Genomic DNA, 12,651 nt, shown 5'->3' on the forward strand with positions numbered 1-12,651 from the left:
TTTAAGCAGGCATAGTATGCATGGCAAGTCTGGATGAATTTCGTTCATCAGACTTTATGTTGTTAGCTGCCCTGGGCAGGATATAAACAGGACAGATAGACAGATAAATAAGTAATTCAGTGGAGCTGAGTCCCAAGTATAATGTGCAATAGGGTTGCAACTTAACAACTTGTTCATATTTACATGGCAGTAAGAACATCTAGGGACGCAGGTGGTGCTGTGGGTTAAACCACAGAGCCTAGGACTTGCCGATCAGAAGGTCGGCGGTTCAAATCCCCGCAACGGGGTGAGCTCCCGTTGCTCGGTCCCTGTTCCTGCCAACCTAGCAGTTCGAAAGCATGTCAGAATGCAAGTAGATAAATAGGTACCACTCCGGCAGGAAGGAAAACAGCATTTCCCTGCACTGCTCTGGTTCTCCAGAAGCAGCTTAGTCATGCTGGCCACATGACCCGGAAGCTGTACGCCGGCTCCCTCGGCCAATAAAGCGAGATGAGCACCGCAACCCCAGAGTCAGTCACGACTGGACCTCATGGTCAGGGGTCCCTTTACCCTTTAAGAACATCTAGTCCAGCGTCCTGTTCTCACGGTGACCAGCCAGATGCCTGTGGGAACCTGCAAGCAGGACATGAGCATAAGAGCATTCTCTCCTCCTGCAGTTCCCATCAGATGGTATTCAGAAGCATACTGTAAGTGCCACTGAACTTAAAATGTCATCGGATGCAAAGTTCAGTAGTACTCCTAGTACAGTGGTACCTCGGGTTAAGAACTTAATTCATTCCGGAGGTCCATTTTTAACCTGAAACTGTTCTTAACCTGAAGCACCACTTTAGGTAATGAGGCCTCCCACTGCTGCTGCGCCGCCAGAGCACAATTTCTGTTCTCATCCTGAAGCAAAGTTCTTAACCCAAGGTGCTATTTCTGGGTTAGCGGAGTCTGTAACCTGAAGCGTCTGTAACCTGAAGCGTCTGTAACCCGAGGTACCACTGTAGTACATAGCTGTCAACGTTTTCCTTTTCTTAAGGGAAATTCCCTTATTCCGAATAGGATTCCTCGCAAGAAAAGGGAAAAGTTGACAGCTATGCTGTAGTGGCTCTTCAGTCTGATAATTAACGGCGATGACAAGAAAAGAAAAGAAAAGAAAAATGCCCATCTTGACAGTGACAAAATCTCATTAAGCAAATCAGGCTAATGCTATTTTGGACCCTGACATATGGTGTTAAATCAGAAGACAGTGCAGTAAAAGTCAATGCCAGCAGCTTTTGCTGGATGGATTCAACACAGGCACAACCACCCTCTTGTCAGCTGAGATGCCCAGGGACAGGGGTAGAAATGCTGAGTGAGCTGGGGGAGTCTGTGGCAGAGAGAAGTCCAGAATCAGAGGCAGAGGCTGAAGCAGAGGAGTGGGATGAGGGAGGCCAAGAGGCAGAGATGAGTCTGACTGGTGAAGAGTCATGGAGTCTCCCCCTTCTACTGCAACAAGCTCCCCTCCCGCCTGGTGTCCCAGAACCAGAAGAGGCTTCAAAAAGGTTGTCTTGATGCAGGCACAGTCTCCAGTTGCTTGGGAAAACCCTGGAGAGGAGGGGACTTAGATGGCTATGGGGAGGCGGAGACTTTCAGCCTCAGCAACTGACACATGGGGCAAGACCTAGTGGGGATGAGCTGCTTTGCTCAATAGGCCTGACATTCTGCCAAGTCTGTGCAGATAGTTAATAAAGAGTTGACTTTTAACTCTTGCTAATAAAGAGTTAACTCCAACTTACATGGTGTGATTTACTGCCAGCTCACTCCTGACACTAAATAACTAGGAAAAGGTCTGTCAGCATGCCAGGTGTGTGGTCTCAATGGGCATTCTCTGCACACCTGGGGGGATCCATGTCTGTAAAAGTGTCATCATCTGTCTAGGGTGGATGGGAAGCTTTTCCCCACAGGAATGAATGGCAGGGATGGGTCACTAAACTCTCTCCTTTGGCAACCCCAACAAGTCAAGCATCCTCCTATTTGCATAGCCCCACCTCTTCATCTGCATATCCCCCTTCTGTTTTACTGGCCTGCTTTGTATAGATGCAAAAATGAATCAGGTGTTCTTCCTCATATTATTGGAGGCTTATTGTCGTATGTGGCCAGAACAGAATGCGCCGCCAAGACAAACGCCGTAATGTCCTTGGGTGAAGAGCACGAGCTTTATGATGCATCATCAAGCAAGAGCGGGGTGGAGAGAAGATGTTCCAGGTAGAAATGATGCAAGGTCAGAGTCAATGGTCTCCTTTTTTGAGATGCACAGCGGTATTTGTATAGGTGCATCCTGAACTTAGCTGCAAGCCATAGCGATCAATGGATGATAAGGAGACCATGCCAGGATGGAGCTGTATTCCAGGTTGCCACTCCCACACAGCCATCCCCTTCCGTCAATACGAAAGTACATGGATTTGATATTTAAAACAAATGAGAGGAAGTAAGCGCAGTCAATAAGCCTATCAAGGCCTTGGCCAATGGCATCGGGGAGATTTCGGCACGTTGAAACGACCTTGAATGAACTTAAGCTGGATAAGTCATCTGCAGGGATTGAAAGCTGGCATGAGTAAAAGCTGACGACTGTCAGGGAAGCATGGTAAGGGGGCGGGTGTCTGATAGCCAGCTTCGCGCTGGCTTGTTCAATGGCTTCTTGGTGTAACAGATGTAGGAAGCATGTGTGTGAAAACCCTCCTTTCTCCACCGTCCGGATAACAGAAGGAGAAATGAAGTCCTACTACAATTTCCTCCGGGAGTGCGCAAAACTGGAGAAAATGGCTCGTGCAGGTATGTTGATGCCTCTTTACAATAGGAACTCAAACAGCTTTGTTGAGATGTAAACACCAGAGAGTTCTGGGAGATTTATTCCGTAGTAAAAGCGCTGAGTTATGCCATCTTTAGAAGGGAGGAGTGCTGTTGTATGATCCAAGTCCCTATTGATTTTGTGGCTGCATTTTATGGCATTTTAAATTATTTTCCTGTGGATTTTGAACTTCTGCTGCCCCTGAAGGCTGGTGGATAATATTTGGAAATGTCATGTGTGGTTTTGGGTAAATTTACTCAGAAGTAAGGCTCGCTGAGTTCATTGGGACTCCCTAGGAATCATGTTTATGATTAAGGAGTATGTGATATTAAGGGGTCTGGGCTTGAATGCCCACATCAAGGATAGACATTCGTAGTACAGCCTAGAGCAAGACATTGTCTCTAAGCCTCAGTCCTCCATTTGCAAAACTGAACTAAGAGTGGCCTACCTTTCTGAGCTGTGAAGCCTATCATCATATTTGTTGTAAAGCACAGTGCAGAGATGAAAACATCTCTCTCCCCCTCATCTTATTCACATTTTATTATTGCTCTTTGTTATTGTATATACTGCTTAATTGCCATTATGGCTTCTAAGCAGCTGGCATGTATGAAGTCAACTGCAAAATAGAGACATGCAATAAAACAACTCCATCATAACATTTTAAAAAAATGTCTGCAACTGAAATTGCGCAGTAAAACAATCCCATTGAAACAGCGCAACAGTTAACACAGCCATTTAAACAGGAGGTTCGGGTCTGGAGATAAGAGGATCTCCTTCAAGACCTGGTGGAATGCCAGTTTTGACACACAAGCTCCTTTCCATCGTTCTGTCACATGTGATTGTAACCAAGAAACAGAATTCAGGGTGGGACCCAGAAATTAGAAACTTGCTTGATTCCCTGTGACTTTGATCGCTGGAATCACCAGGGCTAGGGAGCACGTCTAGTTTGGTATATCTATATTCCAAAATTCACCTCTTTTTGATTAGCCAAGATTCGCTCCAAAGGACTGCTTGATAATATTCTGGCAAGGAGGGCAAAGCCTGCCTTCTCTTTGACACTAGATGGCCCAGTTTTCACTGAAAGGGATTTTACTACTGAGACTGGGGACGGCATTGCTCTGGGAGATAGGTGGGAACAGGTAAAACACATTGAAGGCTTAGGCTTGCACACAACACCACCTCACTGTAACAGGTGGGGTCCAGAAAGCAAGGTCAAGCAGAAGAAATTGGGCCACAATCATAAACATAATCCGGGGTAGCAGCAGTAAAGAGGAACCCAGGGGTAAGCAGGCAAGGCAGAGGAATCATGTTGGTCTGGAAGCTGAATGGCATACAGTGTTCCACCCAAGGCGGATATCGCTTGGCCTCCCAGACAGCGCCCAACACCTTTTGCAGGTGCTTAAATCTACTCTCAGCCCTTCCTCTTAAGGAGCGCATTCATTGTACTGTTTTCACCCCCTGCTAAAACTCTTTTTGTTAATGTATGCTTACCTTGGAGAAATAGATTCCCCCCCCCCTTAAGCAGTACAGAGATTTATCTAAGTAGAAAAAGTACTGTCATAGATTGTGGGGGGGGGGGGGTAGGATTTTGATGAATTGGGATATGGATGAAAGTACAAGCTGCTGAACTGTGCCAGGCAAGGAATTCCTGGGCTGGCTTATGCAAACCAACCTGGCCAGGCTAGTGAAGAACAAAGCCAAAATACATTGATGGCCCATCTTAGAGGAATCCTTTTGCCTGGGTAGACAGATATTGCCAAGGTGGTAGGGTGTGTGTTTGAAGTGGCAGGAAAAGGGTTTTTTTAGCAAGGTGTTCTGGGAAGAAGGTGGAGAAGAAAGAATGGGATCCATCTTGGGCAGGCTGGCTGAAGGCTGGATGGGAGAGAGATGCCTTGGACTCCAGGGCTGCACTGCTGTGGGGAACAAGCCCCTCTTGAAATGACCATGCTGTAAGATCTGGACTCCCTCCATGCAGACTGTAGGTGTAAATAGGTGAATAAACCACATTTCTTAAAGCTACGACAGTCTCTGTTGTGACTCTATTATCCAAAGCAGTGGTTCCCAGTTAGGGGTCCAGGGACCCCTGGGAGTCCACGGAACACACCCAGGGGGTCCGCGGCACCATCCCCTGCCAGGGACTCACTTACCTTGTTAATTACAGAGAAAGCCGCAATGATGATACATGGCTCAGCCAGCCTCTGCTCGTGACCAGGACCTGCTTGCTGGCAGGGGAAAAACTTGTGAAAGAGTTGCTGGATGGCAAGTGAGCTGGGATCAGGCTAAAACCCATGACACAGCTTCTTGAGGCTCTTGCAATTGGAGGGGGCAGAGAGAGAGAGCGCACATGAGAGAGTACAAATGGCTTGCTCCACGGGGTGGATTCACATGCTTATCATTTTTTAAATGTCTGTTTTGTTGTCTGTATTTTAGTATACCTAAAATACTTTGTTTATTAGGGCCCCACATTTTCTTCAGAAAATTTTCAGAAGTAGGGAGTCCGTAGCTTGGCTTTTGAAAAATAAGGGATCCTCAGTAATTAACTAAATGGGAACCACTGCTCCAAAGGAACACACACCCTGGGTGAGTGCCTGGAACCCATTGAAATCTTGCTACCACTCAGTAGGGAGTGGGAGTGACACCCAACTTTTGTAACATTATCATCATCATCATCATCATCTTTTATTATTTACCTTCTATGCAAGTGTCTCAAGGTGATGTACAAACAGCAAAATCCAGGAATAACATGGAGAAGGCCCGGCACATATACAGTGGTACTTCGAGTTGCGTTCCGCTCTAGTTACGGAATTTCAGCATACAAACGCGACCAACCCGGAAGTGTATACTTGCAGGTTCACCATGCACGCATGCGCAGAAGTGATCTGCACGCTTTGCGCATGTGCAAAAGCAATCTGCGCACTTCGCACATGCGCGAAAGAGGCGCTCTAGTTGCAGACTTTTCGAGGTGCAAATTGCACCCTGAAACGGATTAAGTCCGCAGCTAGAGGTACCACTGTATTTAAAATAAAATACAAAATAGAGACCTACTCATCCTGATGGAGGTGTCTTCAATTGCAGCAATAAATAAATGTTAATTCAGGGAGCGTATGTGCCTATAGGAAGTCTTACGCCTTGCACCAGGATGCTTTAAAGTACATGGGATATCCCTTAAGCCCTCTTGAGAGGATGCCCCCTGTGTCAAACCGCTTGCTAAGCCCAAATCCAGGGATTGTCCCTTGGAAGGGAGCACCAGCACTCTGCAGCCAGTGCATCCCTGCTGGAAGAAGAGAGGAAAAAGCGAGAGGCCGGCCCTCCCCACGCGAACAGCCTGCTTCCTCCGCCTCACCACCAGCGACACTCCAGCCAGCCAGCCAGACAAAACAAGGCAGGACCTGCCAGAGGCTGTGTGAAAAAAAGGCTGTCTAGAGGCACTTTTTTTAAACTGCTCTGTTTGTTTGGTTTTCTTAAATGGACCTTTTGCACTGAAGCGATGGTGGCGGCTTGGAAAAAACAGCAGGGAAGAGAGCTGGATCTCTTCAAGCTAACAGGCTGGCTTTTTGTGTGGCGGTGGGTGGGTGTGCACAAAATAAATAATGCCGTTTGCAGCACCGAACTTTTAAAAGGCACAGCTGCATTGTGTAGTCTCTGCATGTCGCAGAGGGCAGGTTTTAATAAAAGATGTATTTCAGAAGCTGCTTCAAAAAGTAGTCCAGCCCTGCTGTTCGTCCCTTCCTTTTCCATCTCTCTCTCCTCACTGGTTCTGCTACAGCTAACAACTTCCTTTATTTCTAGAGAATGCTTTATGGGGAACGATTGAGGTCACCCAGCATGTTTGAGCCCTGAGAGGACATAATCCTACCTTTGCCATGCAGCCTGTTTCCGAGTGGGTGGGTGGGCTTTTAGGGGATTGATGGGCATAGATTGTGCTGTTTGGTTTGAATAACTTCATTGCCAGTGTAATAGGATCAAAGCAATGGGCATTGCTGTTTGGGGTTGCTTCCTGGTTGCTCAGAATGGACCGAACCCACATAGTCCCTGTAAGGTTTTCGTAGTGGCAGAGAGAATCGGTTGAATGCGTGGAAGACCTGTGGCATCTCACCCTGTACGGAGCAGTGATCCTGATCAGATTTAAGCAGCAGTAAGTTCCATTTGAACTCCATGGGATTTAACTACAGAATCTGAACCCACACATAGGATCAGGGTTTAATAACGTCCACAGTGTTAAGCGTAGCTGATAATAAGTCACAGATATGTCAGATCAGACCACTGGAGACTTCCATAGATTATTGTGAAATGAATTTTTCAATGGGAACATTGCCAAGGATTTTCTTTGTTCCTAGGTTTCAGGAAACTCCACATCCCTTCTATGCAAATGCAGAACAATTTGCAATTTTCTTTTATAAATATTTTGCAGCTCAGGCTATGATTCTGTATAAATAAAAAAAATCATTTTAACAGAATAGAGGAGGAAAACTGCTGCGAGAAGAGTGTCATATCCTCTATTTCAACAAGGGAATTCTTGGAGGTTGTCCGGCAGCATTCTTGCACTGCAACAGTTGTCTGCAAGATGGTAAATTAATTTGTTCCCTTTCCCTCTCAGCAATGTGAAATAGCTCAGAACAGAATTAATATGGTTTTTACTTAAGGCAGGCAGGCAGATGCTGTGTTTTAATGCAGCCAATATTGGAGTTATATTCTCTTGCACAATCTTGCCCGTGCAATATATATATATATATATATATATATATATATATATATATATTGCAGTATGAAACATGGACTATCTCTCCATGTCTTTTGCGAGGCTGGTGGCACTCATCTTTTTAAATGTGCTCTCATTTCAGTTCCAGCAGATAATGAATAGAGGCAGCGAGTTGGATACTACACATAGAGAAATATTCAGTATGCTCACAATGTGCGCTTTACGTATGCATCTCTTGTTGTGATGTATTTTGGAGGCTGCTTCATTATAAGGAACAGACGTACAGCTAGGGCATGGAGGGGAGGAATAAGAGACTTATCTATATAAGTCTGAGAAAGCTGTCAGTTCAAAAGTTATGATGAAGGCACTGTTCTCCCTAATTAGATTTGTGTGGTTGCTTTGCAATATAGCAAACATTCAACCCTTCTCAAATAACACGAAAACACAAAATTTCCACTCATGTAAAAGAAAGAAAAAGAAGGAAAGAGAAAGAAAGAAAGAAAGAAAGAAAGAAAGAAAGAAAGAGAAAGATTTGAACCCTTATCTCATCTGCACTTACTTTCCACAGGCAGGGAGTATTTGACATACATGTTACCATGTGATTCTCCGCTTGCATTCTGAAATTGTGCACTCACAAGTGGCCTGTACCATGTGCTTTTCTCTGTGGATATCAGCACTCCATCAGTGTTTTATGCAGTGATGATGGCTGACTTCCTAACAGGGCTGGCCTATCCATGACATGAGGCAGACTGAGGCAGCCACCTCTGGTGGCAGAATCAAAGGGGTGCAAACCCCCTTCCTAGCGCTAGAGAACTGAGGAGAAGCGACTGTGGCAATTTCCAGGTTCTGGCGAGTTCTTCAAAAGGCTGACCTGGAGGCACCCACAAATATTGTGAGATCAAGGTGCTAATGCTGTTGTTCTTCAGGGTTTAATGCTCTCAATGGGGTCTCCTGAAGTTAAAGGAAACATAGGGAAATGGATGCAAGTTATGTCTAACGCACATGCATGTAAGTGTTTGCAGATGGAAGCTGAGGGGCCATGCAGTGTACAGCCTGTTGTGTTAAAGCATTGCAGCTGCAGGTGTATATTTTGTACTATGTATAATGTTATAGTAGGGCAGTTGTGTTTCTCTAGTTAGTATAAAAGGTAAAGGACCCCTGACAGTTAAGTCCAGTCGCAGACAACTCTGGGGTTGCAGTGTTCATCTCGCTTTACAGGCCAAGGGAGCCAGTGTTTGTCCACAGACAGTTTTTCTGGGTCATGTGGCCAGCATGACTAAGCCACTTCTGGTGCAACAGAACACTGAAACCAGAGCAGCGCATGGAAACGCCGCTTACCTTCCCGCCAGAGCGGTACCTATTTATCTACTTGCACTTTTGGGCGTGCTTTTGAACTGCTAGGTTGGCAGGAGCTGGGACAGAGCAACGGGAGCTCACCCCGTCGCAGGGATTCGAACCACTGACCTTCTGATCGGCAAGCCCAAGAGGCTCAGTGGTTAAGACCACAGTGCCACCCGCATCCTCTAGTTAGCATAACTTCAACCAAAACAACAAGAATCCTCTTGGGTTTTGAATCGGAGAAAGACAGGACTGTTGAAGGATAAACAAATTCAGCACATAGGAGGCAGAGTAGAGCCTTTAGCAATATGAAACAGCTGGATATTCAATGAGGTGACACTGTATTGTAATTGGGGTATTTCACAGATGTCCCTATTTTCATGTGTAAAACACTGAAGCGCATGAAATTGGAAGTGAAAATTTTATGTAAAATTGCTAAACATGCATACATGAAAAAATGAGGGGAAGCATCACCTGCAATCCTAAATAAACTTGTCAGGGAGTAAGCCCCATTGAACTTAATGGGACTTACTCCTGAGGAAATCTATGTAGGCTTGCATAGTATGCCTGCATTTCGTAGAAAATGAATTTTCTAATACACACGAACTCAGTCACTGGAAAACTCTCTCACCGTAAGGCAGTTGGATTTGGAAAAAGTGACCAGAGCAGTTTTCTTCCCACAAAAGTATGAGCTAAGCTGAAACCGATTCAGCAGCTGGCATGGATTAGTAAAGCAAACCCTGAGCAGAACAGAGGGACAGCAGCAAATGAAGCCATATCTGTATGGCCAGCACCATAACCCAGCAAGGTTGGGCATTAGCCAGGCCAGGTCCCTGTGGTGGGCAAAGGGTCCACCCTGCTGATAACAATATATTCTCAGTTTGTGCCAGGAGCACATGAGAAGTTCAGAGGTCTCTGTAAGACTCCTTCCCTACCCCAAATAATCCACATGTCCCAAAGGAATTGGAAGGGGGCGGGCTTAATCTCTAACTTTGTGCAGGATATTCTCTTAAATGCTGTGGAGCGCATCTGGATCTTAGTGAGATTCATGGGAGTCTGACATGAAGTGAGGGAGCATTTCTGCTCCCTCCAGCACTCACACACACAGCTGTCAACATTTCCCTTTTTTAAAGGGAAATTCCCTTATTCCCAATAGGATTCCTCGCAAGAAAAGGGAAAAGTTGACAGCTATATGTGTTTGTGGTGTTCTGTCATGTTATAATTACTTATTGTTTGGAAGCCGCTTTGGGATTCATTTTAATGAAAAGCGGCATAGAAATACAACCAACCAACCAATCACGTGTTCTACCAAATTGACCTGCGAGGCTGTTTTCCCTAAAGCACGTGACAATCACAAATGAAGCAGACACATGGCCGAATCTTTCTGTTATGTACTGAAGTTCTCACCCTGGGCCAGCAGGGGGATACTGTAGATAGTTTTCACTCAGGTCCGCTTATGCAAATAAGGAATTGAAAGTGACGTTCAGTGATTGGATAGTTACAGAAAGTTGTTACTGTTGCTTTGTAGTGGAGCTCTATATAGGCAGGTTGGCTGAACCCTTCAGCCCAGTTCTGTTCTGGCCTGTGAATAAACAAGAGCTGTCTGAAGAATTGCTGTGTCGTCTGATATGTTCGCCCACAACTTAACACTTTCCTTGCAGCAAAGAGCTTTGACAGCCCTTTGCTGAGCATAGGACAGGCAAAGCCCCTTGAGCTTTGGTCCCCAAGCACCCAACATCCAGCTGGCTGTCAGATGCTGGGGAAATGTTGGGCAAGGGACTTTGGCAAGTGGATGAAGCCACTTGCTAATCAATCAATCCGCTGATGCCATAATGATGTCATGTGATTGACAGGAGGATTGTCCCACCCACCTGTCAAAGTTCTGCTGGGTTTGGGGACAGATAGTGATATATCCCATTGGTTCAAAAAGGTTCCCCACCCCGCAGTAATCTCTTTGCAATACCACCATTACCCTTGGGAAGGCTGACATACAACAGCCACCTCTTTCATAGTGTTGCATGCCACCCCAGCCTCCAAGCCGTGTGAGATTCCAAAGGTGATCTCCCACGGCTTGTGTTTTCCTTAGAATGAGAGACAGCAGAGACTGTGGTGTCTTTAGGATGTATGGTTTATTTACACACACACCCTGAGCCCACGATGGAGGGCTTCACAGTATTAACACTCTCAAAGGGTCTTGCTTCCCCCATAGCCATAGCCTTGCATTGAAACAGAAATCAAGCATCACTCTGTCTCTCTGGCTTCCCAGCCTACTGCTTCCAGCTGCTAGCTGCTAGCTCACAAGACCCAACTCTCCTTTCCCCTCTCTGGCCTTTGTATTTCTAACTACCACCCATTTGCTGTCTGGCACAGATCCACTTCCTTCATTCCCTTAATGGCCCATTACCTAGGCTATCACCCCAGGAGGAAGCCAGCCTTGTTATTCCAGAAATTTGAATCCTTATATTTTAACACTTGCTGGATCCAGGGTCTCAGCATAACAGCCTAATTCCCCCCCCCCACCGCCTTCTATGTGCTGGCATCCGTCTGTTTTGGGAGACAATGGAGGAGTACGTCTTTGGGGGTGAGGTGAAGCTGTTGGAAGGTTACAGTCCGATCCATAGCAATACTTTGAAATGAGTAATTCTCAGATTACTCATATTTCTGCAGTAGGCTCAGTAACAGCAATACCAACGCAACCCTTTGCCTTGTTTGAATATTCAGCATTCACAAATAGAGAGAAAACAGTATGCTAAGCCCTGCTAAAAGCTGTGGTTGGAATAATTATCCTCCTTTTCTTACTCCCTCTTCCCTACACTGCAAGGCTGGCTCAACCATTGGGCAGAGTGAGGCAGTCACTTTGGGCGGCTGGTTTTGGGTATCATGAAAGGGCAGCCTGCTCTTAGTTGTTTTAATTCATCATTATTGTGCTTTTACTCCCAGTGAGAGAGGCTTGTGGGATTTTCTGCCTCAGATGCCAAAATAGCTAGACCAGTCTTGGATGTGTCTATGTGTCTTGGTAGGGAGTCATCGCTCACTATTCTGCTTCAGGCAGCAAATGTCTTTTTGGCCGGCCGTATCACACAGACGGAATAGAAGCCGAAACTCTGTGTTAGGAGAATGATCAGCTGAAACACTGATCCAGGTTCAGCCTTACAGGCAGAGGATTTCCCTTGTGATTAAATGCAAAAAACCCCACCCCCAACAGCCCTATCATTAGATACGGCTTCTGCCCGTGTATGCTAACTGGGTCACGTTTTTTCTCCATCCGCCTGCCCCCACCGGGAGCTTTGCAGAATAAGCTGTGCTCATAACCTCTCCTCCCCTTGCAAGAGCAGCATTCGGATTCCCTGCTACCAGCATGCAGATCTTGTGTCCCAGGCTGGGTGAGCTAAGCAGAAATAGCAATTACCATCAGCATCCCCAGGGCAGCTCCTGCTTCCTTTATTTTAACACCTCTGCAGTGCTTCTTTCACCACGACTTGGCCTTCAGAAGAAGAGTCACTGAGCCATGGTAATCTGCCAGCTGCAATTTGTGACTTGTTTCCACTAGAGCAAAGGGGGGGGGGTCTGCCACTGACTGTACTTGTAGGGCAGAGATGGGGACATATCAAGCCCGGGGCCAAGATGTGGCCCTCCAGGTCTTTCCATTTGGTCCTTGGGAATCTCCCCAAACTACCAACTCCCCGGGCTACATCCTTCTCTGGACCTTCTTTGCACCGTAAGAAGGTTAGAAGAGGCTCCTGGATGGCCCATCCAGCCTAGCATCCCATTCTCACACTGATCAACCACATGCCTGTGGGAA

The 12,651-nt window shown here is 46.2% G+C and overlaps 1 protein-coding gene across 9 annotated transcripts in view; it reads left to right on the forward strand.

The window, feature by feature from the left end:
- Positions 1-12,651, forward strand: part of MCF2L2 (MCF.2 cell line derived transforming sequence-like 2) — a 227,602-nt gene that overhangs the window by 28,016 nt on the left and 186,935 nt on the right. Inside the window, exon 1 of one of the 9 annotated variants that reach the window (XM_083612714.1) lies at positions 6,206-6,357. The exons of the other annotated variants lie outside the window; for them this stretch is intronic. Within the exon in view, the coding sequence (XP_083468840.1) occupies positions 6,300-6,357 (58 nt within the window). The 5' untranslated portion in view covers positions 6,206-6,299. Of the gene's footprint in view, positions 1-6,205; positions 6,358-12,651 lie in introns of those variants that run through there. 9 annotated transcript variants of the gene reach the window in all.

Source organism: Podarcis filfolensis, assembly GCF_964270895.1.
Source record: "Podarcis filfolensis genome assembly, chromosome: 5".
Classification (NCBI taxonomy): domain Eukaryota; kingdom Metazoa; phylum Chordata; class Lepidosauria; order Squamata; family Lacertidae; genus Podarcis; species Podarcis filfolensis.